Genomic DNA, 26,704 nt, shown 5'->3' with positions numbered 1-26,704 from the left:
TGAGGAAGACGCCACCGCTTCTTCTAAAACACCAGTTTTTATTAATGAAACAACCAAAAGATGGGGGGGGGGGGCGGCTGGGGCCGGAGCCGGGGCCACCAGCGCGGGTGGGACGCGGCGGGGGGGGCGCGGGGGGGGGGCACAGCCGTGCCCGGTGACACCCCCCCCCCGCCCACCCCGTTATCCCGGGCTGGCGGCCCGGATCCAGCTCTGCTGGGGGGACGGGGGGGGACGACGGGGGGACGGGACACGGGACACGCCGGTGGCGGAGGGGACACCCCAGGGAGGGGGAAGCAAGCGGGGGGCCGGGGGGGGACGACACAGCATGCTCGGGGCACAGGGAGGGGGTCTGGGGGAGGGGGGGCACGTCCCTGCGTGGCGGTGGTGGGAGACACGGGGGTGCGGGGGGGGGTCCAGGCCCTGTGCTGGGGGGGGTGGGCGGGGGGGGGGGGAAATCCAATGGCTACCCAAGCCCCTCGCCCCCCCCCCGGGGCTCTGCAGGATATCCCACTGCCCCCTCCGCGCCACAGCCCCCGGGAGCCCTGTCCTTACCTGGGGGGATCCCCACGGCCCCACTCCCCCTGCTTGGGTCCCTCCTCCATTGCAGGGGCCGGGGGGGGGGCTGCTGTGCCCCTGGGGGGGGCAGGATGGGGCCAGGGGATCCCCGCTGGCTCAGCACCCCGTGAGCCCGGGGTGGGAGTTTGGGTGACAGGGGGGCTCGGGCTGACCCCACGGGGGTCCGGGTGGGTCGGGGGGCTCGCGCAGACCCCACGGGGGTCCGGGTGGGTTGGGGGTGGCAGGGGGGGTAGCCGGCACCCAGGTTGGTCCCGCCGAGCGCCTCGGCTTGAGTCTCCTTGGGAGAGGTGTGCCTGGCCCATGCCGGGGGGCCGGCGGGCACGGGGGGGGCCCAGAAGGGGTGGCTGCGGTGCCCAGCTCCACGCTGCCCGCGCCTAGATGGACACCTCATATTCCCTCGTCTCCTGCAAAGAAAACAGACTGCGAGGGGTTGGACACTCGGCAGTGCGACGGCATGCCCGGGACAGGGACGGGGCATCTCCCACCCCGTAGGGCCCTGGGAGGGGGGGATATCCCAGCCCGTGGATGGCCCTGGGGATGCGTGTCCCATCCCACGTGTGGTCCCATGGATGGATGTCCCAGATGATATGTGGTCCTTGGATTGATGTCCCTTCCCACGCCTGGTCCTTGGATGAATGTCCCAGCCCACGTGTGGTCCCCGAATGGTTGTCCCAGCTGATGTGTGGTGCCTAGATGGATGTCCCATCCCGTGCGTGGGCCCTGGATGGATGTCCTGTCTAATGCATCGTCCCCGGGATGGATGCCCCAGCTGATGTGTGGTCCCCGGGATGCATGTCCCATCCCATGTGTGGTCCCTGGATCGATGTCCATCATGTGAATGGTCCCTGAATTGATATCCCATCCCACGCGTGGTCCCCGAATGGATGTCCTATCCCATGCATGGTCCCCGGAGGGCATAACCCCATCCCACCCCACGCACAGCCCCTGGCACGCGTGGCTGATGCGATGCAGGGTCCCTCGGGGTGCCCGGCCCTGGCTGGCGTGGCGCGGGGGCCAGTACTTACTCCTGTCTCGTAGGTGGGGTTGTCGAAAGCCGACTCCACCGTGATGTGGTCGTAAGGGTGGGAGCCGGCAAGGGGCAGCTGCAGGGCTGGTTTTCCCTGGAGCCTGTGGGGAGACGGTAGCTGGAGTGGGCACGGGGGGGGGGCCATGGGGACCCCAGGGGTTGACGGGGGACCACCCGGCCACTCACTTGGAGAAGTAGAGGTAAATGCCCCCGATGAGCAGGGCCACCACCAGCATGGGCAGGAAGACGGCGATGGCGACGTTGGTGCCTTCCAGCGCCGTCCCCGAGGGCACGGCCTTGGCCACAGCTGCCCGCGAGAGTTGGGGGGCTCACCGAGGGGCCACCCCACACCGGCTGCACCCGTTGGTGCCCGGCTGCACCCCAGGCTGCCCCGGCAAACCCTTGCCCTTACCATCCAGGTTGCGGTTGCTGTAAAACTCATCGTAGGACGCTGGAAGGGGCGGAAGAAAGAAGCCGGCATCAGCGGCGAGAAGCGGGGTGCCGAGGCGTGCTGGCGGGGTGCTGGGGTGGGGGGGGGGATCTTCTCACCCGCCTTGCAGATGGGAGGCGAGCCGCTCCAGCGCGAGGGGTGCCCGGGCAGGCAGCGCAGGCTGCCCTCGCCCAGCAGCACCCGTCCGGCAGCACAGGAGAAGCGTAAGGTGGCTCCCGCCGGGTACAGCCGCCGCTCGGGGCTCTGTCGCCCGCCCGCCGGCACGCCGGGGTTGTGGCAAGGCTCATACGTCTCCGCTGCGGGGCAAGGGCACGGTGGCGTCAACGCCTGCCGCCGGTTTGGGGGACGTGCCCAGGGAGGGGGTACCCGACTCACGGATACACTTGGGGAGACGGTCGCTCCACTTGGGTCCCCCCGCGGCGCGGTCGTGGCAGGTGAGGGTCCCGGCGCCCGCCAGGATGTAGCCCTTGTCACAGACGTACTGCACGGTAGCTCCCACTGGGAATTTAGGGCTGGAGACCACCCTGCGGCTGTGCTCGGCATCCCCGGGGTCCCGGCAGGAGGTCACTGCGGGCAGGACGGACCGGCGGTAACAGCGGCTGCCGGGGACGCGCCGCAGGGCGAGGGGGACACTGGTGGGTGCCGCTCACCCCGCTCACAGGAGGGCAGGTCGCCGCTCCACGTCAGGTCCCAGTGGCACATCAAGAGGTCGGTGCCGGCCAGCTGGAAGCCGGGGTAGCAATGGTAGGTGACCACGGTGCCGTGGAGCAGTTCTGGCTGCGAGGACGTCTTCCAGCCGTTGGCGATGTCCGGCAGCTCGGGGCAGGTGTCGTTACGGGGGACCTCTGCGGGGTCCATGGGGTGAGCAGGGCAGCGGGGACACCGGGGACACCGGGGACACCATCCCACCATGGGGCTCACCGGAGAAGTGGATGACAAAGCCTTGCCGATAGGCAAAGGCGCCGGCACCAGGGTCGGACTGGAACTGGACGGTGACGTCAGCGGTGGAGGCGTAGAGCTTGAAGCGGCCACGGGCACCTGTGTACTGGCCCAGGATGCGCGCCGTCAGGTCGTCCCCATCGTAGAAGGTCAGCACGTCCCCCGTGCCCAGCCGCAACCTGGGGCGGTGGAGCCGTGAGCGCGGGGGGGTGCGCAAACCCCCCTGTCCCACCGTCCCCATCCCGCGGTCGTCCCCGCACTCACACACGGACGTCCAGCATGACGCGCTTGTCCTCCTCCACGTGCAGCCCCCAGATGCAGTCCTGGCCCTTGCCGTACGCCTCCGGCCAGTTGGGCGACAGCACCACACCGGCCGTGTCCGTCAGCTCCCCGCTGCACACCGCTGTGGGTGCACGCTGGGCTTGGCACTGCCATGGGGGCACCCACCACGGCACCCACTGGCACCCGCCACCCCGTGTCCAGCGCCCACCACAGCCCCCCGGTTCCAGCATCCACCATCCCCGTTGGCTCTGGCTCCAGCACCCACCATGGCACAGCGGCTCTAGCATCTGTTGTAGCCCATCCCTGACTCCAGCACCCACAGCTCCCACCGTGTCCCTCGGCTCCAGCACGCACTGCAGCACGGTGGTTCCAGCATCCATTATGGCCCATCCCCATCTCCAGCATGCATAGCAACCCCCAACTCCGGCACCCGCTGACCCCCAGTTCCCGTCCCCTCAACCCCCCGGCCCCAGCGCCCACCGCGACACGCTGGCTCCGTCTCGTTCCACTGCGGGTCGCTGGGGTCAACGCACTCAATGATGGTGGAGCCCTGCTCCAGCGTGTAGCCGGGGTCACAGCTGAACTCCACCGTGGTGCCCACGGGGGTACCGGGAGTCACTGGCCGTGAAGTTCCCGTACTTGACGAAGGGCTCGTAGCAATGCCCCTGCTCGAAGGCTGCGGGCACAGGGGCGAAGGTCTGCGGGGGCCAGGCGGGCATGGGGATGCCCGGGTGCCCCTGCTACGCCCTGGCCCCGTACCCTCGTAGCGCAGTGCCATGCCTGCAGCGGCCCCGCTGCTGTCAGTGGTGAGCTCCACGAAGAAGTGACGCCCGGTGCTGAGCAGCCCCTCAATGGGCAGGTACTCCACCTCGTAAGAGTCATACACCGGCGGTGCCTCCACGTTGTTGCCGTTGCGGATGATGAGCCTGCCAAGGCACGGCAGGGGCAGCGTGCTGTGCTGGCCGTGGCCAACAGCACCCATCCTTGGGCATGGATGGTAGCACCCAGCCCCAGCCATGGCCAACAGCACCCATCGTTGAACATGATGAATGGCACCCATCCTTGGGCATGGCCAATGGTATCTTCCTTGAACATGGCCAACAGCACCTATCCTTGACCGTGGCCGATGGCCAACAGTGACCACGCTTGGGCACGGCCAATGACACCCACCCTTGAACATGGCCAACAGCACCTATCCTTGAATATGGCCAGTTGACACCCATCCTCGAATATGACCAGTGGCACCCATCCTTGACTGTGGCCAACAGCACCCATCTATGGGCAGGGCCAACAGCACTCATCCTTGAATATGGCCAACGGCACCCATCCTTGACTGTGGCCAACGGCACCCATCCCCATCCTTGAACCTGTGCCTGGTGCGGGGCTGTCCCAGGGTGCAACCTCCCATTCCTCCCCTGCCCCGGTACCAAACCTGTCGTCATCCTCTGCCAGCGAGACCTTCTCGAAGTGGAGGTGCAGGCGGTGGCCGGCGGGCGCCTCCAGCAGCCAGTGGCACGTCAAGTTGTTGCTGTAGTTCCCAGGGAAGCCGGGCGAGACGATGCGTCCCACCGTGGCATTCCGGACCACCCCGCCGCACACCGCTGCAGAAGAAGGACCGTCAGCGGCCGCTGTGCCGTGCCGGCCGTGCTGCGTCCCCCCGGTGCCGGTGCTTACCGAGGCAGAGGGGCTCACGGGCGCTCCAGAAGGGACGGGTGGCATTGCGGCAGGTGAGCCGCCGGGCGCCCTGCAGCTGGTAGCCGGCGGCGCAGCGGAAACGGGCGTCCCCGCCGGGGTGCAGGCTGCTGACCGAGACCTCCCCGAAAGCCGGCCGTGCCGGGAAGGGGCAGCTCAGCAGGTAGGCTGGGGGCAGGTAGCGGCGTTACGGGGTGGGATGATAAACCCCCCCGGGACCCCAGCACCCTCCTTCTCAGCCCCCCGGGAGCACCTGAGTGCTGCAGGGCTGGGTGACACGCCACCTATGGCTGACAGTAATGATGCTAAATGAGCCCGTAATTGCTCACGCCAATTAGCTCTCCGTTAGTGTTCTTCCCCTGGTCCGTGCCCGCTTAACCCGCCAGCGGCACAGATTAACTCCGGTGCACATCGCCACACTCTGAATTAGTGCCGTGCTGGTGGGAGAGCCCCACCGGGAGGTACTGGGGGGTTTGTGCCGGTGGTGGGTGCTGCCCCGTACCTTGGTAGCGGAAGCAGTAGGAGCTGGGACTGGGGGGCCGGGGGCTCTGGAAGCGGAGGGTGAGGAGGTTGGCCGGGCTGCGGATGACCTGGCCCCGCAGCAGGAAGGACTCGTTGGCCAGGAGGGTGGGCTCCAGGCCCCCCGTGCTCTCCACCGTCAGCGTCTCCCCCTCCGCCAGGCTGATGTTCTGTACCTGCAGGGGATGGCCAAGCATCACCACCCCAGCATCATGCCGGCACCCGCCTCGGAGCCGGTCCTCGGATGGCTTCCCTGTGGTCAATAGCGTGCTGGAGCTTGTCTGCGTGGGGCAGCGCCTTTCAAACACGGTTAGCAGTGCCATAAACCATTCTGCGGTGCAAAGAGCCGGAGCACCGTGACACAGCCGGGCCCACGCCAACAGCCAAGCGTGCGCTCCAACTCTCCGGAGCAATTTGCTATTAACGATGTTAATTAAGCAGTGCTGCACGGTGATGAGCAGCAGCACCGGCGAGTGCTGCTGTGCGAGCTGGAGGAGCAGGGGCTGACCGTGGAGCTTGTTGCCTCCGGCTCACCCCTGGCTTTCAGCAAGCCATGGCGCTGCCCCGCAGCAGCTCACGCGGTGGGCCGGGCAGAGGTGGGCACACGCAGCCACGTGCCGCCGACGGGAGCAGCACGAGGCCTCAGCACCGTGGGAGCTGCCGTCAGCCTCTGCTCCTGGCAGATGGGCACCGGGTTTTCCTGGCTCTGCACCACAGCGTCACACCCGCCGGCGTTGCTTACGCCTTCTCCATCAGTGCTTCGGTAATTAAATCCCACATCGCTTCTTCTGTGATGGGTGCCAGCCGCGGCAGCCGGTGGGAACAGGACGTCCTGGGGCACCCCACCGGCCCGTGCGTCCGCATCCCTGTCCCGGGGCCCGAGGGCGGGTGATGCCATGAGCCAGCTCTCCTGGCTCGGGGACGTGGGGACAGGGACGAGGACAAGACTGTGCGTTTGCTGCACCGTGCACAGCCACCCAGCTGCGGCGTGGAAGGACCACGCTTGCCTGCGGGCACTTGGCACCCCATCCCACCCGGAGCTCCCAGCTCACCTTGAGCTCCACGCCGTAGCCAGGGTAGACGGAGATGGTGTAGGTGCAGTCCAGGCTGCCATCGTAGGGGACAGCGGCCAGCTCCGGGGACACCAGCCAGCCCTCAGGACCCGCCAGTGTTCGGTTGCAGGGGGCTGGTGACAGAGGAGACCCTGGTTCAGCCCCGCTTTGCCCCAGCTCCCCCCACCCAGTCTCTCCCCAGCGCCCACCTGGTCCCTGCAGCGTGGTGACGGTGGTGGTGGTGATGGTGGAGGTGGTGGTGGTCCCCTCCTCATCTCTGGGGACCACGCCGGCCCCGGCGCGGGGTCCTAGGGATGTGCCGGGTGTGGCGGGTGCCCAGCTGGGGGACGCGGGGCTCGACTCCGGCACCCCGGCGGAGGACCACGAGGGGTCGGCACCCGGCACGGCCCCCCACGCCTCCCCCCATGGCCCCGGGCGCCCTGCCGGCGTGGTCAGGGGGTCGGTGGGGAAGGCAGCCCTGGGCAGGGCAGGGGTGCGCGGGGGGGGTTCAGGGGCCGGGGGGCCGGGGGCCAGCTGGAGGGCACCGGCGGGCAGAAGGGGGCCGGGGCCAGCAGGCAGGAATGGCGCCTGGCCCAGGTAGTCCTTCTTCAGGAAGGCTTCGTGCAGCAGGTCCTCCAGCAGCGGGTGATGGTTGAGGAGCTTCAGTGTGGGTGCCGTGCTCACGAAGTGAGCCTCTGCCTCCCGCTCCGCCGGCGTGGGTAGGGCCGTCGGCTCCCCCTCGGCCTCAGCGCTCTCCCCGGTTTTCCTCGCCAGCCCGTTGAAGCCTGGGGGAAGGAGAGAGCATGAGGTGCCGGGAACCTGTGGACCGATGCTGGATCGTAGACTGATGCTGCACCGGGGACCAGTGATGCACCAGGGACTGATGCTTCATCACGTACCAATGCTGTGCCCGATGTGGCACCCGGGACCAAGCCTTGGACTGATGCTGCGCCAGGTATGGATGCGGCACTGGCGACTGATACCGTACCGGGGAGCGATGCTGGTGCGGTGCCACAGACCTGTGCTGCACCGGGGACCAACGCTTCACCATGGACCAACGCTTCACTACGGGCCAGTGCCACCCTGAGGACTAGTGCTCCCCTGCACACCAATACTGCACCAAAACTGGGATGGCAAACAAGCACATCGACCACATACAGTGGGACCCTGCCACACCTCGCCCCAGCTTAGCCTTCACTGGGGCAGCCCTGGCAATTAAGCCCTGGATAATTAATGCACAGCTGCAGCTTGTACCACGTTAAGTGGTGCCCACCTCTCCCATGACCCAGCCCCGGTGGGGACAGCCCTGGGGTTGGGTGTCCCTGGTCACAGCTTGTCCCTCTCTACGGAGGTGGCCGTCCTGTGCCGAGGGTCCCCCGGGACCCCGCATCCGCATGGTGCAGACACGCAGGTGATTGCCGTGACCGGCTGCACCAGGGACGCCACCGGAACCTGAACACTGGGACCCTGCTCCAGGCCACCAGTGTAATGAGTCCGTGAGAGCTCGGCTTCTCTCCATCCACCCACCAGCCAGGCCGTCCCCAGGCAATGATAATCTACCAGGGACCCTCTCCCTGCCGACGCTTCCCACCTCCCACCCGCAGCCATGGGGATCCCCCCCCCACGGCCCCCCAGCCCTCCCATGCATTAGTCCCTGGGCAAATCCCCGGCGTGCCCAGCCCAGCCGTTTACAACCTTTAGACCAAAGAAACCCCAGAATTTTATCAGCCCTAATGAGCCACCCAACATCTCTCCCTGCTGGATCTGGCACGGCGCAGTCCCCTCTACCGGGGGGCACAGCTCCCCAGCCCCACCATGCCGTGAGAGGGGGGATGCCACGGCAGCGGGGATGCCACGGCGGCACCCAGCATCTCTCCGTGACCCGGTGTGGGGCACGAGGCCGTGATAGCGTGTGAGCACGTCTCGCCGCCATGCACAGGTGCTGATGACACGATACTGCCAATTACCGGGTAATTATACCGATCCGTAGCAGGGCAGGGCCCCGCGAAGATTAATTACTCCGCGACTGCCACTTTTAAGGGATTATTAAGAGACATTAGCATGGGTGAGCAGCGTGGCGGGGAGCCGCTGGGTGCTGGCAGGCATCCCCCCCACCCACCTGCCATGGCCCTGGGACGGTGATAATGCCCCGGGCGCAGCGGGGGGGCGAGCACCTGGCCACACCGGCTCCGGAAGGTTCACTTGCCCCCCAGCAAGGCCAGAATTATTTTTTAATAGGATCCATTTATTAGAACATAAAAGTTAATGAGTTTATACTGAAGGGCGCCAAAAATCTCTTTTAGGCTTTAATAGCAGATTAGTGCTCGGGACCGGGCCCTGCGCCGTCACGGCTGCTCCGTGCGGTGAAGGCTGGGGCAGAGATGCCCACCGTGGCCCCCTGCACCCCCCTGCCTGTGGCATCTCAGCTGCCCGGGGTGCTGGGGACCACAGTGGTCCTGGGTGAGACTGGACCCTGCAGCAAGGTCCCATCCGGGTGCTGGGGCTGGGCTGGGCAGTGCCTAGGCACCGGGTGCTGTCCCGGGCTCTGCGTGGTGCTTTGGGTACCACGGGATGCTCCCAGTACCGGGGGATGCTCAGGACTGGGATGCTCTTGGTCCTCTGGGGATGCAGAATGCTTGGGGCACCGTGGGAAGGCAGCAGGCGCCCAGATGTTGCCACTTGTGCCCAGATGTTGCCACCCATGCCCCTTAAGCACCTCAGGATTAGAGCCTCCACCTCCACAGATGTCTCTAAGCAGCTTATCTCCAGTGACCGTGTCACAGCTGTGTCCCTCCCATGTCCCCAAGGTGACCAGGGGCTGGTGACACGGGACCCTGCTACCCAGCACCCAGCCCTATGGGCCCGGCACCCAGCAGGGACCCCCCCCAGGGCTCAGGGTGGGCACAGACCCTTGCAAAGGGGCTGTCGAGTCCCGCTGGGCCCCCTCGGCATGCGTGGCACGTGCTCGCAGCCAGACCAGGGTCCTAATCCCTCACATCGGCTTTGCCGGGCAGGACTCTATTAACGGCAGCCGGGAGCCGGGGAGACGCCAGAGACTAATCCGGCTGCGGCAGGCGGCTGTCCCCCCGGCAGGAATCGATGCTGCCTGCTGTTGCAAATAAATAAATAAGGTGGCACGCAGCCACCCGGGGAGCACCGATCGATGCTGCCCGCCAAGAAAGCAATAACACAGCTCCCGGCTCAGCAGAGGGGACAGGGCAGAGCCCTCGGCTGCCCCAGGAGCGTCATGGCTCTGTGGCACGGTGGTGCGCTGTGCCTCAGTTTCCCCATCTGTAGGAGGGGGCTGGCAGCCGGAGCAGGCGGGAGGTACGGGCAGCTAGGTCCTTGGCGCGGGGGGAGGACAGGAGTTGGAGCTCACAGGAGTCCAGGTTTATTTTCCAATTTAAAAACCAATCTGGCTTTGCCCCCATGGCCGGGGCCGGCAGTCGTGATGAATGAGCTGTCAGGCAGCCAGTGCCACGCTCCCCCCTCCATGGCCCCCAGGCCCCCCCCCCCCAACCACCTCCAGCCCCTCCAGCAGTCACAGGATGGGGGGACATGCCCGGTTGATGCCAGATCCCCATCTCTGTCCCCTACCCCGGTGGCCTTGGGGAATGGGGACCCCCGGGAGGCGGCGGGGGCCACCCTCTGTGGGCAGGAGCAGTCAGGGAAGGAGGGTAGGCGCAGGCGGCGGGTGGGCAGGCGTAGGCAGCGTGAGAGTACAGGCAGCGTCAGGAGGCAGGCAGGCACGGGTGGGTGGTGTAAATGTGCAGGCAGGGATGGGTGGGTGCAGGCAGCGGGTGGGCAGATAGGTGCAAGCAAGAGCGGGTGGGCGAGCGCAGGCAGGTGGAGGCAGATGGTGTGAAGGTGCAGGCAGGGCCGGGTGGGCGCAGGCAGGGCTGTGCGACCAGCTCCCCACCGCACAGCCCTGCTCCCCCGTGCCGCCCAGCCGACACCGCTGCCACGCAGCCGACACACCGGCACCCGGCGTGGCAAGCTGGGCACCCCGTTGGTACCTACGCCGGCATCCACGTCCTGCTACCCCGTGACCTCCTCCACCCCGGCATCGCCAGTGAGACCAGATGCCCACGGCCGAGCCGGGCCTGCCGGAGCCACTGTGGGGGGGACACGACCCAAGGGGCTGCCCCAGTGCCATCACGGGCGAGCATGGCTGCCAGCCCCGGCAGCTGCTGGAGGAGCCCAGCTTTAATATTCATGGCGGCGCTGGCGGGGAAGCATTTGACCTTGTATGTTTTGCGATTCTCCTTGAATTGAACAGTCATTTACCCGCTGACACATGTCACATGTCGCCGCAACCGGTTCCCTGGAGCATCGCAGCGGCGGCGGTCGAGCGCCGGCTGACATACCAAACGCCGGGCCCCGAGCATCACCGACACAGGGTGAGCATGAGGCCAGAGCCCGGCAGGCATCAGGGTGCCCATCCCCGGGCCTTTCCTCCCTCCCCACCTGGTGGGTGCTGCGGGGTGCCGGCGGTGCCCCCATCCCCTCCTCGCTGCCCACGGCCCATGTAATCCCGCTTCCCCCGCTCTCCCTGCGGAGCTAATGCGTTTGTACAGCAATTTCCCTGAGCGGCGGCGGTGATAAATTGCATGTCTGCTGCTATTTTGGACCTGAGCGCTGGAGCCGTGCGGTGCCATGTCCCCCCTCCCTGTGCTGGCAGTGCCCAAATCAGCCCCCCCAGACCTGCATCAGGATCCCCCGTGACGGAGCCTCCGCCGCTGGGCAGCACCCACTCTGTGCGACCCTGGGGTGCCCAAGGCATGGGTGCCAGCCCCCCCCCCGGGGCTCTGTGCCAGCTCTGGGCTCCCCCAGGACCCAGCACAGCTCACCCCCCCAGCACACCGAGGGTGGCAGAGGGGGCACCCAGCCCAAAGGGCACCCCTGGGTGCTGAGGGTGCCTGCCTGGCATGGGGACAGAAGGCGGGCAGGGAGAGCAGAGCCACGTTGCTCTCCCGGCTCCCCTTCCCTCCACCCGCTGCCGGTGACAGTAATTGAAATACGGTTGCGGGAGGCGAGCGAGAGCTGCTTGTCGGGCTCCGTGTTGGGCTGCTCAGCCATGTCATCCTCCCCGCAGACACCATTCCCTTCCAACAGGCGGGAAGCACGGAGCATCGCTGCCTGCTCCCGCTGGCGTCGGCGTCCCGGCTGCCCCCAGCGCCCACCTTTGCCCCCCTGGGAATTCAACGTGAGCGTCCCCTTGCCAGCAGACCCCGTACCCTGCCCCATCACCGCTCTTCACATAGGGTCACCCATCCAGTCCTGGAAGCCACCAAGGGCCACGTGTCCCCCTCTGCTGCCACCCCCCAGGGCAGCTGAGGACCGTCGGAGCCCACCGTGCCCGGGCATCGCCCCGGCGCATCGCCCAGCACCGGCTGATCTGGCATTTCAAGCACCTCTCTCCATTTTCACAGGGTCACAGCAGCGCTCTCGCGGCTGATTAATATTTGATCCCTTCAGCACAGCTCGTTACTGCATTTAAATTATATATGTAATAACCCCTGCTGGCACGGCGAGCGCGCGGGCTGGCTCCTGCTGCTTCTCCCGCAGGCAGGGGATCGAGCACATCCCCAACCCCGGCCAATGAGACCCTTCAGCGATTCGGAAGATGTGACGAGCGGTGTTGGGTCTCAGCACTGGGCAGGCTGGCGGGGAGCCAGGCAGATGGAGATGTCCCCAGCTCCCTCCGATGGGTCCAGGCAGCCCCTTCGCCCGTCCAAGTATGCCCGTGGCGGGAGAGGCGCTGGTCCTCCGGCTGGCCCCGTCTCCCTGACAGCCAGAGGAAGGGATGCTGCCGCTTCTGAGCTGCTGCCTGCGACTGGAGGGAATCCATTACCTCCCTGGTTATAGGCAGCTTTCAAAGGCAATCTTTCAATTGCGCGCATTTAAAGAATTGATTGGAGGTGAAATTATCCTCTCCCGCCAGAGACACAACTTCAGCCACCTGCCCCGGGGACTGCCTGTGCTCAAGGGGGGCTCAGCAGCCGGGGGTCAGCCCCGGCCCCCAACCTGGCACAGGGCTGCACATGGGGAGACGCAGCGCCGGTGAGGCCCGTGCCGGTCTGGGGGTCCCACCAGCAGCACATGGGGGGGCCCCCCCACTGCTCTGCACCGAGCCTGGGGTTGCCCTTGCTGTGCCCTTGCCCAGGTTCCTTTGCACCCCATTTTCCCCCCCATATTCCTGCTGCTCCAGCTCTGCCCGGCAGCTGCACGAAACCTGCGGCCGCAGTCCTGCGCGGCGCAGCGCCACGTGCCAAATTCATCCGAACCAGCGCTAACCCACAGCCGGTCCTGTGGTGACCAGGCTCCCAGGGGGACGGTGGCTGGCCCAGCCTGCGCCCCACATCCCCGCGGGGCAGCCCTGCCTGCCCGCCCTCCAGCTTAAGAGCATTATCCAGATAATCCTGGCCTGGTGGCACGGCAGCGTGGCGGTGATGAACTCCTCTGAGGCACGCAAGGGACGAACACACACGCCGTTAATTACTGTAGCAGACGTCTGCTTCCTTCCCAGCCCCCTCCTCGCACCGAGGCCCCAACCAGCACCCACATCCCCAGGGACGTCGTGTCCACCAGATGCATCATCCCCCCGGGCACAGTGCATCCAGCTGACACTGGACGGAGTGGCACAGCTCATGGGGGCACAGCCAAGCCCCATGCCCCCCACCGCAACCCACACTGCTTCCCATTACCCCATGCTGCCAGGACCTCAAATTACACAGAGCTCCCTTCAGCGTGGTAAAGATGACCCCCTTCCAAAAAAGCCAGCCTGCCGTGGCTTTGGAGAGTGGTGGGGAGGGTGTGCGGTGGGGCAGGGTGGATGGAGCCGTGCCCAGCACCGTACCCCCTGGCTGCACCAGCACCGTGGGGCCCAGACCCCACTTTCTGCTGGGGCAAACCCCATGGGCACTGGGGGCTGGTGCTGCCCCATGGTTGGGACAGGCCTGCAGGTCACAGGGTAGCAGGAGAGAGACAGGATCATTCCCTGCATCGCCACCACCCAGGAGGCATTGCCAATCCCCCCAGCCTGGGTGAGGGGTCCGAGACCCCTGTCCCTACATCCCCTGGACCCATGGCACATCCCCACCACGCGCCAGCCCATCGATGCTAAGTCAAGGCCATGGTGACAGCAAGCATGGTAGTACTGCACAGAAATTGGGGTGCTGGGCTGGAAGACCTGCCTGATGGGAGACAGGGAGGAGGTGGGTGAGCAAGGCCCATGGGCAGCTGCCACCACACAGTGGGGGGACAAAGTGGACAGGACCCCATGGCTCCCAGCCCTGGGAAGACCTCAGCATCTCCCAGGGCATCCCTACCTCTAACACTCTGGGAAATGCACATGCAGAGTTTAATTAACTTTATTGATATTCAGAAATTAGGGGACTGACTAGAGGTAATTGCTCATTAGAAATCATTAAAGTGACACTGTAAGCACCAGCCTCCCTTGGGGGAAGCCTGCCCTGCTCCCAGGACAGAGCAAGGGGCACAGAGCCCCCTCCAGCCTCGCTTCTGCCCCCCCGGCAGGGCAGGAGATGGAGGTGCCATGGCCTTGTCCCTCTTTCTGCCTTGTGGAGGGTTCCCCATACGCTCTCCCCAAGCAAGAGGGCTACGGCAGCAGCTCTGGGTGGGAGAGCGAGACAGGAATAGCAGTGGGCACAGGGCCACGGCACCCTTCCCTGGCTGGGCTCGGCTGCCAGATGGGGAGTTTATGTAACTCCCGGCACGGCTGCTGCCTGCAGCTCGGCTGAGCCATGCGGGCAGCCTGCATCCCGCTGCCTGCATCCCACTGGGGCCAGTGGGACCAGACCCCTGCCCGCTCCTCGCCCTGTGCATGCTGCCCACCATCGGCATGGCCATGGTGGACCAGGGCACCCCAAGCCCCAGCTGGTCCCCCCCAAAACCCCTGCGGGTTCTCAATCCTGGTTTTTTTGGGGCAGCGGAGCCGCAAGGCGTCGAGGCTGCCAGGTTGCCCGTACCCCATGGGTGGCAGAGCTAACGAGCCGAGCTGGGTGTTGGCTGCTCTCCTTGGGAAGGACCAACACCCGCCATCCCTGCCTCTCCCCTACACCCTCCCCGGAGCTGGAGGGGTCACCCCAACCGAGGTGGGGGGTGGCGGGTGGAGGAAAAGCCCAATGTCCCCAAGCCCTACGGTGGGGACCGCAGGGAGGAAACCGGCTCGCAGCCCGCTGCCGGGTGTAGGCTCAAAGGGCTCGGCGGGCGGGGAAAGCGGGTCCCACCGGGCGGTGCCATGCCTGCCCAGCGCCCGGTGCAGCGGTGTGTTCGTCCCCCCCCCCCCCCCCACTACCACCGGTAATACCGGCAGAGGGGCTGTCGCCGGAGCCCGCCGGGGGCGGCGTTGCACCAGTTCTGCGCGCCCCCGGCGGCTCCCGCTCCCCGCGCCAACGGGGAGAGGGGGTGGGGGGGAATTGGGAGCGGATAACGGGGTGGGGGGGGGGGATTCTCGGTTCACCGGGGGCTCTCCCCTGCCGCACCGGGGGCGAGCGCAAGTTGCCAAAGTTTGGCGGTGACGGAGTGGGGCTGGAACCACCGGGACCGGGGGTGATTGGTGTGTACGGGGGGGGTGTGTGTGTGTGTGTAACCGCGATGGGGGGGTGACCGGGGGGATCGGGGTGGGGGGGGGGGGGGGTGGGGGTCGGCTCTTACCGTGGGCCGGTACGCGGAGGAGCGCGGCGAGGAGCGGCAGGAGCAGGGCGGGCGGCGGCGAGCCCATGGCCGGCGGCGGTCAGCACCGCGGACAGCTCCGCGCTGCGGGCACGGCCGCGCCGCGCCGTAACGCTCCGAGTGCGGCGCCCGCCAATCCCGGGGCCGGGAGGGAGGGGGGGGCCTCCCCCGCCGTAACGCTCCGAGTGCGGCGCCCGCCAATCCCAGGGCAGGAGGGGGGCGGGCGGGGAGGGGGCCCTCCCCGCCGTAACGCTCCGAGTGCGGCGCCCGCCAATCCTGCGGGCTGGGAAGGGGGGGGCTCCTCCCTGCCAGCCCCCCCCCCCCCTCCCCGTGCCGTAACTCTCCGAGTGCGGCGCCTCCGAATGCTGGGAGCTGAAGGCTGGGGGAGGGGGATCTCCTATCTCTCCTGTCTCCGCCCCCCCCCCCGAATGCTGGTGACCCCCGGGCTGAGGAGCCGCCGTGGGAAAGGTCCTCCATGCCCACCCCATCATATCCTGCCCCCCCACGCTGCACCTTCCAGAACACCCATCACAGCCCCCCCCAGCTGCCCTTCCCCATCCCTAAATAGCCCCGACTGGGGCTGGGCTCATCAGCCCCCAAGCAGGGAAACCTGGGCCCAGGGCAGCCCTGGCAGCTGGGCACAGCACAGAGCAAGGGGGGGGGGGGGGTACCCTTATTCTATATGGTGAGGGGTCGATATCCACTCCCCAGCCCCTCCAGCTCGGGGTCCCACTCCCCCCGGGGTGGCGGGGGGCAGCCAGCCCTGTAGCAGGCAGATGGTGTTGGCACCAGCACCGAGCGGTTCCGCGCTGGCTGCTGGACGGCTCTCGTGTGTGTTAAAAATAAAAAAAAATAAAAAAAAAAAAGAAAAACCCAGCTCTTTGTTTAATAACCCCCTCCCCATCTCCACGAAAGCCCAGATGGCTTCGCCTCTCCGCGCTGACTCCGTGCGCGGCACGGATCCCCCGCAGCCCGGCCAGCCCCGGCTGCAAACACGGCCCACGCAACCATCGCCGGGTGGGGTTTTTTTATTTTTAATCCCAGGCCCTGCTTTGCCGGCACGCACCGCTCCTGCCATGGAGAACGGCAAACCATGCGCTGCGCGGCTCGGCACGGGGAGGAAAGAGCAGTGGCCAGCCCCACGGCACAGGCTGCGTGCCACCAGCCCCACGGCCGTGGTGGGCTGGCAGAGACGCCGCCGTGGTCCTTCTCGTCCCGGGGGGGCCTGCGGTTCTGGGCGGAGGGCAGCCGGCGTTCCCGCAAAGCACTTTCAGTGCTAAACCCGAAACTTTGATCCGCCGGTAGCTCCATCAATGTTTAATGCACCAAAACCCTGGTAGGGCTTGGAAGATGAGCATTTTGAGGCCAAATTGAAGTTTCTAATATTATGATATTTAAATAATTTTAATCCACCCGACGCTTCCCCAGGCACGTACCTGGACTGCTAATGAGGGGCTGCCTTTGGCGGCTGTTGGTTTTGACACAAAGCAAACAAGCCCGTTGCAAATGCCTTCGAAGCGTCGAGCATGGCGAGGGCCGGGGAGTTAAATGGAGGCGAGCGCAGCCGGAGCCGGCACGCTGCGGCATGGCGGTGAGGACGCCGCGCTCCCCACAGCCACGAAGCCTCGGCTCCCCGGGGAGCCACGTCGCTCCCTAATTCTTTTTCAAGTGCTGCTTTGCACTTGCTGGAGGATGGGGCTGGCGCAGCCTGGCACAAAGTGCTTGCAGGGCTCATGATGGGCTTTTGGGAAACTTCAGCCGCCATCTCAGGGTGCAGCGGGTGCAATGGGTGCAGCAAATGCAATGGTGCAGCGGGCGCGGCAAGTACAGAGCTCAGCGGGCAGCAAGCCACTGCTGAGCCCTCCCTGGCCTTGGCCAAAGCTCCTCGTTCCCAATTTCTCCAGCTCCGCATGGATCTGAGCTGGGGCAGCTCCCGCAGCCTGCGCCGGACTGTTTCCCAAAGCCCCATCACACCCCCCCGGTGCCGGTGTCAGCCCCGAGCTTTCCCATCCATCCGCCCAGCCTGCTCAGGGAATATTTCATTTTCACTGTGCTCTCAGCGCAGCTCTCCTGACCCGCGCCGGCTGCTTTAGGAAACGGATTTCTTCCTGCCACAAGCATCACCTCCAGTTAATTTAAAGCCAGGTCAAGAGAACGAAAGCAGGGATGCCAGAGACCAGGCACAAGGCTTGGGGGGGGCCCCCAAAAACTCAACCCAAGGCAAGATGAGCCCATGCAGCCGCTTTTTGGGGTCTGGGGGTGCAGACCTCTACAATGCCTGGGATCAGCCCTGGTTGGGGTCATCCGTGCAATGAAAGTGATGGCTTGAGGGGTCCTGCAGAGCCTTGGGGACGGTCGCCGGCGCTGGAGGGGACGGCCGTGCACCGGCGGGTGGAACACCCTCCAGCGCCGGTGACCGTCCCCGCACCCCACTGACAGCCTCCCCCAGCTTTGTAGCAGCATGAATGAGGCTTTTCCAGCCCCATCTATTAACACAGCGTTAACGGCAGAGGAGTTCATTTTTGCCATTTAACATTTCACGGATAATTAATTATTCTTCATCTTCCAGCAAAAAAGGAAGAGCAGGTAGAGGGGCTGTTCAAAGCAAAAAAAAAAAAAAGCAAGCTGAAACCCAGGGAAATTGGTGAATTATTTGTAACATCAAAGGCGAGGGAGGATGTGCTGATTTAATGGGGCACCGTGAGATGCAGAGCCCCGGGCATCGCGGTGATGCTGAGACCAGCACGCACTCGTTGCATAAGTGGTCCTAGGCAGCGGCGTGGATGGGGGCCCCGGGGGGAGCCCGGCCTTTGCCTGCGTTCCTTCTTTGCCTCCTCTCACCTCCCCGTCGCTGTTAGCTGCCGGTTCTGCCTTTGCACAATCCTGGGGTGTCCCCGTGACCCAGCTGGGCACCATGGTTGGGGACAGCCTGGAAATCCCCCCCGGGCCTGGCGTGGGCCTTTGGCACTCCTCAATGCTTCATTCATCACCGAAGGCGAGCGGCAAAATAAATAATGATATTTAACATTTCATAATAACGACAATTAGCCAGTAAATAATGCCTTTTACTCCATGAAAGCCAGAGTAAATTATTTCCCCTAATTAGCTGTCAGGCAGCACTGGGCAGTGGCGGCAGTGGGCAAAACCGGCAGCCCCTGCCCACATTATCCCCCCCACCGATGCATCGCTGAGTGTCCCCAAACCCCAAATCTGCAGGCTTGCAAAATCCACCACCGCCAGTGGGACACGGGGCCCCGCGCCACATCCCGGCTGCTCTGGCGAGCCCTAAATCACGCCTATCTCCCGTTAAAAAAAAAAAAATCAACAACAAAAGGTGGCAACAAAGTAGTTTATGGCCATAATAAATTGTGCCCGAGGAAAAAAAACTGTTTGCCTTGAAGCAAGCAAGGGGGGGTTCCCATCGACACACAAATGGGAGCATTGCCGAGCCCCACATCCCGCCGCAGCCAGAGGTGGCAGCCACCGGCAGGAAGGGAAAGGGGGATTTATTGGAAATAATTTTCCAGCACGTTTATCCCACCCACTCACTCTGATCTTGCCGGAGGTGCCGTGGGGCTGGGGGGGGCCCCGCTGCAGTGGGGGGGTGTGAAGGTGATGGGGAGACGCGGTGTTCTGTGGTCCCCAGGGCTGCGGGGTTGGGGAGCTGGTCCTGGTGGTCCCTGTGCCGTGCTGGGGTTGGGGTGAGCAGAGGGGACCGGGTGCCAAAAAGGGATAAAAACACCTATCCACAGCGGTATGGGGGCGGCTGGGGAAGGAGGAAGCCGAACTTTTCCTGGCGCTGCCGGCTGGGCCATCGCTGCCGGACAAGCTGCCTTCCCCAGCAGGACTGGGCGCTGGCATCGGTGGGGGTATGGAGATGCTCCCGCCTGGCCAGCCCCGAGGGGTGGGAAGGATGCGGCCCCCGCCGTCCCCGCAAGGGCTGGAGGGCGGCCAAGGTTCTGCCAACCGCTCGGCTCCGCCGGACTCTGCCCCTTCCCTCCCCTTGGCTCGGTTCCCAGCTGCCCACGGGGACGGGGACAGGGACGAGGACAGAGATGGCTGCCCCCAGCCAGCCCCACCAAGCCACCTACGACGCCATTGTCATCGGGGCCGGCATCCAGGGCTCCTTCGCCGCCTACCACCTGGCCCAGCGCCACAGGGACACCCTCCTGCTGGAGCAGGTACCGGTGTCCCCAGCCTTGCCGTGTCCCCATCCCACCATATCCCCAGCCCCGATGCGCTGGGGTGGGCGCCTGCAGACCTGGCTGCCCTCTGCCATGGCACGGAGCGGAGCTGCTGCCGACACCCCTGGTCCCTGGTGCCAGCAGTCCCACGTCCCCAGCACCAGGACCCCCATGTCCCCAGTGCCAGCATTCCCACGTCCCCAGGACCGCCATGTCCCCAGTGCCAGCACCCCCACATCCCCAGTGCCAGCAGTCCTGTGTCTCCAGCACCAAGACCCCCATGTCCCCAGTGCCAGCACCCCCATGTCCCCAGGACCCCCACATCCCCAGTGCCAGCACTCCTGTGTCCCCAGCACCAAGACCCCCATGTCCCCAGTGCCAGCACTCCCATGTCCCCAGGACCCCCATGTCCCCAGTGCCAGCACTCCCACGTCCCCAGTGCCAGCAGTCCCGTGTCCCCAGCACCAGGACCCCCATGTCCCCAGGGCCAGGACCCCCATTTTCTGCTGTTTCCCCATGCCGCGGTTGGCAGGGCAGGCTCTGTCCCCACGTGCCCGCCGCGTCACGGCGCCGGTGCCCGTGGGGCTGGCGGGGTCAGGAGTGGCGGTGGCCGCGGTCACTCCCACGTCCCTTGTGCCCCACAGTTCATCCTGCCCCACTCGCGGGGCAGCTCGCACGGGCAGAGCCGCATCACCCGCAGCGCCTACCCCCGAGCGCCCTATGCCCGCATGATGCCCGACAGCTTCCGCCTCTGGCAGCGGCTGGAGGCCGAGGCCGGCACCAGCCTCTACAGGTGATGGGGATGGGGACACAGCCCCCACCGGGCACCGTTCCCTCCCCGTGGGTCCGGGCTGGGGGCTGCGGCTGCTACCCCGTTGGGGAACGGCGCTGGGCAGGATGAGGCCATCCCGGCAGGCAGCCGTCAGCTCCGGCTGATTTATGGGGCTCCATAAAGGAAGTGCCATTAAGGAAATGAACATCTAAACGATCCCCCACTGCTGGGGTCAGGGCTGATGGTGCTTGCTGTATTTGGGGGGGGGCGAGTGCGATGCTGGCATCCAGACCCTCCCCACGCATCAGCCCATGCCCCCTGCCCGTATCACCCAGCATCCCGCCGTGGGGTGCCGCACATCCTGAGCATCACCAGTGCCACTGTACCTCAGTTTCCCCCAGGGGCAAAGCAAGGGGGGGGGTCTGCGCGGGGAGGGGGTGAGGGGAGAACTGACGTGGCTGGCCGGGCACAGGCGGACGGGGCTGGTGGTGCTGGGGCCGGCGGGCAACCCGGAGCTGGAAGGCTGCCGGCGCAGCCTGCGTGCCGGCGAGGTCCTCGACGCCACGGCACTGGCCCAGAGGTTCCCTGGCCTCCGGCTCCATGCTGGCGAGGTGGCCGTGTGGGATGGCACCGGTGGGGTGCTCTTCGCCGACCGGGCGCTGCGGGCGGTGCAGGTGGGTGCTGCCAAGGGGATGGGTTGGGTGTCCCCTGGCTCCGTCCCCGCAGTCACATCCCGTCACCATCCCCACCCAGGACGTCTTTCGCCGGCACGGGGGCACCCTGAGGGATGGGGAGAAGGTGCTGCGCATTGATCCCGGGGCCATGCTCACCGTCACCACCACCGCCGGAGCGTACCGAGCCCCCCGGCTCATCATCGCGGCCGGAGCCTGGACCGGTGCCCTCGTGGCACCCCTGGGTCTCCATCTGCCGCTGCAGGTAAGGGTCGGTGGCACCGCGGGACGGCGTGGCCGTGGCCAGGGCTAACGCGGTCACCCCAGCCCCTGCGCATCGACGTCTGCTACTGGAGGGAGAAGGAGCCGAGGAGCCCCGGCACAGGCAGAGCTGGTCCTTGCTTCATGGCCCTGGGGCTGCGCCGAGCCCCCCACGGCATCTACGGGCTGCCCCCCCTCGAGTATCCAGGGCTGGTCAAGGTGAGCGGGGCACGGTGGCAGTGAGGGCACCCCGCAGCCGGCCCCCCCCTGACCAGCTGGCCCCCAGGTGTGCTATCACCACGGCAGCCCCGCTGACCCCGAGGAGCGGGATGGGGTCCCCCTGGGTGCCCCCCACCCCGACATCGCCCTCCTGAGCAGCTTCATCAGCAACTACCTGCCTGGGCTGGAGCCCCGGCCGGCCGTGGTGGAGACCTGCCTCTACACGGTGAGACCCCCCACCCCGAGGAGCAGGACCCAGGTGTTTGGGGTCCCAAGCCTTCCTTCACCCCAAGGTGGACCTTGCCATGCCTTCCCCCCTCAACCTTGGGTCCAGGAGAGGACCCTGGACCCCACACCCTCACACCACGACTCCCCCAGAACACCCCAGATGAAGACTTCATCCTGGACAAGCACCCCAAGTTCAGCAACATCATCATCGGGGCCGGCTTCTCGGGTAGGCGAGGACACCCAGCCCTCCCTCCGCCCCAGCACCCCAGAGCTGGCTGGGACCATGGGGGTGGCCGTACCCCCCCCAGCCACCCTCTCCTCCCCACAGGCCATGGGTTCAAGCTGGCGCCGGTGGTGGGGAAGCTGCTGTGTGAGCTGAGCCTGGGTGAGGAGCCGTCCCACAGCACGGCCCCCTTCGCCATCACCCGCTTCCCCGGCGTGCTCCGGGCTGCGCTGTAGGTGCAGGGCCCCAGCCGTGCCTGCACGGCATCCCACCGGCCTGCAGCTGTGTCCCTGCATCCCGGTGTCCTTACATCCCAGTGTGTTGGCATCCCCACGTATCTCCATCTCCCTGCATCCCGGTGTCCCGATATGCTGCACCCCAGCACCCCTCCACCCCCACACCCCAGCTACTCTGCATCCCCACATCCCCATACTCCACATCCCAGCACCCAGCATCCTGGCACCCCTCCATCCCAGTAGCTCCCATCTGTGCACCCCAGCACCCCTCCATCCCCACATCCCAGCACCTTGGCATCCCCATACCCCCGCATCCCTGCTACCTGCATCCCAGCATCCCTCCATCCCCACATCCCGCATCCCAGCACCCCTGCATCCCTGTACCCCTGCATCCTGCCAACCCAGTACCCCCCACATCCCAGCATCCTGGTACCCTGCCTCCCCACATCCCAGCATCCCCATATCCCTGCATCCCAGCATCCCGCATGGTGCCAAGCTGTCTGCCGAGCACCCGCTCCCCAGAAACAAATTAAGGAGCTTTGTCAGCCTCATGAAGATGGAGCTGGAACAGTGCAGACACACTCGCTTAGGAGTCAAGTTAAATGTTTTAATGTTAAATGTGCCATTTTATTATCATTAGATCGCTCCTACTTAATGAAAGCGCATTAGCGCAGCGTGGCTTTATGGCAGCGAGCGCTGAGCTCGGCCCATTTGTTTCCAAGAGATGGTGGGGAAAAGGAACAAACGACCTGGTTTGCCAGGGTCCCAGGGGTGCGGGGGGTCCCGGGGGTGCAGGGGGTCCCTGGGGCTTTTGGGGGGGGGGCAGGGGACAGCACCCGGCACAAGGCCGGCGGGTGCCGGAGCCGAGGCCGAGCCGTGTGCCGCTCAGGCAGCCGGCGATGCACATCATCATCTCCTCCGCGTTAAATAATTAACGCCAGCAGGCAGAGGGCTCCCATCCCCGCTGCTCATCTGCATATTTATGAAGATTGATAAATGATTCAGTGCCGGCACCCACGAGGGCCGTCTCCCCCCTTCCCCTCCCCATCACCCGTGGGTGCAGCAGGCTCAGGGAAGGTGCCGAGCTTGGCCCCTCCATGCAGCCCCGCATCCTCGCCGGGGCTGGATCCATCCCGCCAGATCCCACCACCATGCAAACACTCCCCTGCAACGGGGTGACCCCCCCTGCAACGGGATCACCCCCCCCCAGCACGCAGAGCAGGCAGCAGCCAGTATCACCAGCCAGAAATGACGTTTATTTTCATACTGAAAGTAAAGTGGGGGGGGGGGGGAGAAACGCACAGCTGGGCTAGTGCAAAACAACCAGGTGGGGTGGGGGGTGGGGGTAAGGGGGGGTGACGACAACCCAAGGGGGCATGTGGGACCCCGTCCCCATGTCCCCTTCCCGGCTGCGGGGCGGCTGCTCCCCAGGGCCCGGCCAGCGAGAGACGTCTTTGGCTCAACTAAAAGGGGCTTAAGAGGACCGGGGTGGGGGTGCCTGGGTTGGGGGGAGTTTAAGTTATAAAATAAGGAACCAGCAGGCACTGAGGAATAAACCCAGGGTGCTGGAGCAGCCGGCTCTGCCGCCGAGGACAGACGGGAGGTGGGAGGGTGGGGGCGGCCGGGGGGGCTGCAGCCAGCGAGCCGGCCGGGCTGCTCCCCCCATGGCCGGGACTGGGGGGAGCAGCTGCGTGTGTCCCCCCCTGCCCCATGCAGAAGAAATACCGGCTGCCCGGGTTGGCCCCGTGGAGCTGAGTGGTTTTGGGGCGATGGGAAATGGTGGGGGGGTGCTAGGCGGGGGTCTCGGCGGTCCGGCTCTCTGCCTCGCTGGCGCTGGGGGAGCTGCGGGAGGAGCGGCGTGTGCTTTCCCCGGCATCCTGCTCCTCATCCCATCTGTCGTAGGCGAAAAGGTGCCGGGAGCTCGGGGGGCTGTGCGGGAGAAAGCGGGGTTAGTGGGGGGCAGAGGCGGGGGGGTCCGTGCCCCCAGCGTGCTGCAGTGCCGCAGCAGAGCTCCGGGCACACCTCCCCACCGGCTACACCGGGAGCTGCGGTGAGCCGGCACGCTGGCAGCCAGCTGGATGGAGCCTCGATCACCACCTTTTTTATTATTTCCAAGATATTTGGGGCATGCTCCACTGCGACTGACTCCCTGCTGGGCTGAGCTGAGCCCCTGCTCTGCAGCGGGGCCAAGCCGAGCCTGCCTGGTGGCTGCCACCCTCCACGGGCACCCAGCACCACGCGCTCAGAAAAAGGCACGTGGCCGTGGATGCAAACGCCGATGCTCGCGGACATCACCACTTGAGGGTCCCAGTTGCACCAGAGCCCATGGCTGGGTGCTGGGGGTGTTTCTTCCCCCCTGCTGCCACCCCGTGATGCCTTCCCCGGCCCCGGGACAAGCAGCGGGCAGCCCAACTGTGACCACATTTCCAAAAGGCTTTTTTCCCTTCCTCCAGCCCTCCTCCTATTCGAGCCATCGGAAAGGATTGAACCCGCTCCGAAATCGCTGCCGGCAAGCCCCGGCGCACCCTCTCCTCTGCCATCAAACAGGGTCCACAGCCCCAAAGCCCTGCAGGGTGAGGCCGTTTGCACCCCGATTCCCCATCACAGGCACCCTGCACGGCGCAGGGCAGCGGGATGCGGCCGCCCTGAGAAACACCTCCGAACCCCAACCACCCACCCCGGCTCCCCCGCCGTGGGTGCTGCCTTCCCCCCGCCATGCTCACACACTGCAGTGGGTGCGTGTTAGTACCCGTCCCGCTCCTCCCCACCGCCTTTGGGACCCACTGCCATCCCCGGGGCGGCAAATCCCCTGGGGTGAGCGGGGATGCTGTGCTGCCCAGCGAGCCCTTAAATTTCCTGAAGGAATAAATTCAGCTGCGTCCTGGGCCGGTGGCCGGGGAGCCGGGAAGGGATTAGCGCTTCCCGGTGTCCCGCACGCTACAGCCGCTAATCCCAAACACGCTGCGTCCTGGCAGCACGGGCAGCTGCCGGTCCCGCTGCGACCACGCCGGGGATGCTCCCCATGGCCGGAGATGCATCGGGGATGCCCTGCAGCACCCCAAAAGCAGGGCTGTTGCGGGCGCAGCGGGGTGCCCCATCCTGGGGTGCCCGGCAGAGATGGGTTCCATGCCCGGAGCCGGGCGAGGGTTAGGGCGAGTGGTTAGTGGCACACGGGGAGGTTCATGCTGCACGGCACACACCACTCCCACCTCCTGCCTCAGTCGCTCTCGGGCCGGTACAAATACTTCATCACCAGGCTGTCGACCTGCTTCTTCCGCTGCTTCTCCTCCTTCTTGCCCCGGCCGGGACGTCCTGGCTCCTCGCCCCCCACCGCCTGCGGGCCCTTCTTGACGCTGGAGGTGCTCCGGTAGGAGCTGGTAGAGCCGGAGGAGGAATTGGAGGAGGAATCGGAGGAGGAATCTGAGTCGGATGACGACTGCTGCTTCTTCTTCTTCTTCTTGGATTTCTTCTTGGCCTTCTTGGCATGCTTCTTGGCACTCTTCTTCTTCCGCTCCTCTTCCTCGGAGGAGGCTGAGCTGCTGCGGCGCCGGCCGGCACGCCGGGAGAAGTCGAGGGCAGATGCGGAGCGACGGAGGCTGCCAGGGGGGCGGTCGGCGGCACCCAGGGGGGCTGCGCTCCGCACGCTCCGCACGCTCCGGCCGTCGTCCCCCGAATCGGCCTCGGGGCTGGAGCAGCCCCTGGCCCGTGGCGGGCGGTAGCTCAGTACCTCCTGGATGGCGGCTTCCAGATCGGAGTCGAGGTAGGAGCGGTGCCCCACGGGGCGGGCGTCCCCAGGAACCCCCTCCTCGGAGGCAGCGCTGCGGGGCCGGGGAGGCACGGAGAAGCTGCGCCCCAGGGGGGGCTGCCCACGGGACCCCTCGTCCGCCTCTTCCAGGCGGCTGCGGGCCAGGGAGAGCCGCGACTCGGGGCGACCCTCGGGCCCCCCGCGCCGGCTCCGCAAGCTCCCGGGGCTGGAGAGGGCGAAGCTCAGCACCGAGCAGCCCTCGTCCCCCTCATCCCCGTCCTCCAGCCCGCGCCAAGTGGCGGAGGAGGCCCGGCTCACCGGGGCGGAGGCAACGGAGGCTTTCTCGCCGTCGGCAGCCGAGAGGGACCAACGCTTGCCCAGCCCTTGCCGAGCCCGGCCGCTGGCGTCGGCGAAGGCTCGGGCGATGACGGCCGCCCGGTCCTCGGGCTCGCCGCTGCGGGCCGCTCTGTGGGCAGCACGCTCGGGGGAAGCCGGTCGCTCGCTGAGCGCGCTGAAGAGCGTCTGCTCGTCCCCGTGGCCACCTATGGAGTCCTTGAGGCCCGGCCGCTTCCTATAGCTGAGGCAGCTCAACACGGACACCGGCCGCTCCTCGGCCTCGGGACCATCCGGCGGGGCTGACCTGTGCCGGCGGCCCCACGGCCCCACGCACGCACCGGGGAGACAAGAGAGAGACGGAGATGAGCGGGCGAGGGAAAGGGGGGGGAGAGCGGCGGCGAGGCAGCCTCGGTAATTTGCGTCAGCGGGAAATAGCATCGCGGAAAAATGTCATGTAAATGGGGGAATTGTTCTAGCCCAGCACTTTGATTCCCCTCTAAAGTGTTGGGTTCAATGTATTTCATTGTCAGCTACCTGGAGCCGCTGCGTTTGATTCCCAACTTCAGAAAAGGTGGAATTATCTCCAATAACAAA

General features: G+C 66.1%; 3 protein-coding genes across 3 annotated transcripts in view; 1 reads left to right on the top strand and 2 right to left on the bottom strand.

Moving 5' to 3' along the window:
• Positions 1-421: 421 nt before the first annotated feature.
• SEZ6 (seizure related 6 homolog) lies at positions 422-15,375 on the bottom strand. Its single transcript, XM_052802787.1, is given in 18 exon segments — positions 422-980; positions 1,602-1,704; positions 1,790-1,910; positions 2,016-2,054; positions 2,153-2,350; positions 2,430-2,621; positions 2,705-2,899; positions 2,976-3,172; positions 3,258-3,396; positions 3,756-3,891; positions 3,893-3,951; positions 4,035-4,201; positions 4,708-4,876; positions 4,950-5,135; positions 5,470-5,662; positions 6,539-6,672; positions 6,748-7,323; positions 15,218-15,375. Coding segments are annotated over 18 exon segments (2,901 nt in total). The 5' UTR covers positions 15,285-15,375; the 3' UTR covers positions 422-950.
• A 3,889-nt stretch (positions 15,376-19,264) lies between these two features.
• Positions 19,265-22,647, top strand: PIPOX (pipecolic acid and sarcosine oxidase). Its single transcript, XM_052802789.1, has 8 exons — positions 19,265-19,416; positions 20,064-20,212; positions 20,664-20,865; positions 20,945-21,127; positions 21,190-21,342; positions 21,410-21,568; positions 21,721-21,796; positions 21,899-22,647. The coding sequence occupies exons 1-8, from the start codon at positions 19,291-19,293 to the stop codon at positions 22,027-22,029; spliced, it is 1,179 nt and encodes a 392-aa protein (XP_052658749.1). The 5' UTR covers positions 19,265-19,290; the 3' UTR covers positions 22,030-22,647.
• Positions 22,648-23,264: 617 nt separating this feature from the next.
• The window catches only part of MYO18A (myosin XVIIIA), a 36,624-nt gene continuing 33,184 nt past the window's right edge, over positions 23,265-26,704 (bottom strand). Inside the window, 3 exon segments of the mRNA XM_052802788.1 lie at positions 23,265-23,958; positions 25,239-25,837; positions 25,840-26,414. Coding sequence (XP_052658748.1) covers positions 23,914-23,958; positions 25,239-25,837; positions 25,840-26,414 — 1,219 coding nt within the window. The 3' untranslated portion in view covers positions 23,265-23,913.

Source organism: Harpia harpyja, chromosome 12, assembly GCF_026419915.1.
Source record: "Harpia harpyja isolate bHarHar1 chromosome 12, bHarHar1 primary haplotype, whole genome shotgun sequence".
Classification (NCBI taxonomy): Eukaryota; Metazoa; Chordata; class Aves; order Accipitriformes; family Accipitridae; genus Harpia; species Harpia harpyja.
Note: the sequence above shows the minus strand (reverse complement) of the source record. Positions and strands in the feature narration are given on the sequence as shown.

Bases quoted from the DNA above. Each gene is read 5' to 3' on its own strand.
- PIPOX (XM_052802789.1), top strand. From the start codon at position 19,291: ATGGCTGCCCCCAGCCAGCCCCACCAAGCCACCTACGACGCCATTGTC. The intron at 21,128-21,189 runs GTAAGGGTCGGT...CGGTCACCCCAG, and splicing joins GTCTCCATCTGCCGCTGCAG to CCCCTGCGCATCGACGTCTG. The intron at 21,569-21,720 runs GTGAGACCCCCC...CGACTCCCCCAG, and splicing joins TGGAGACCTGCCTCTACACG to AACACCCCAGATGAAGACTT.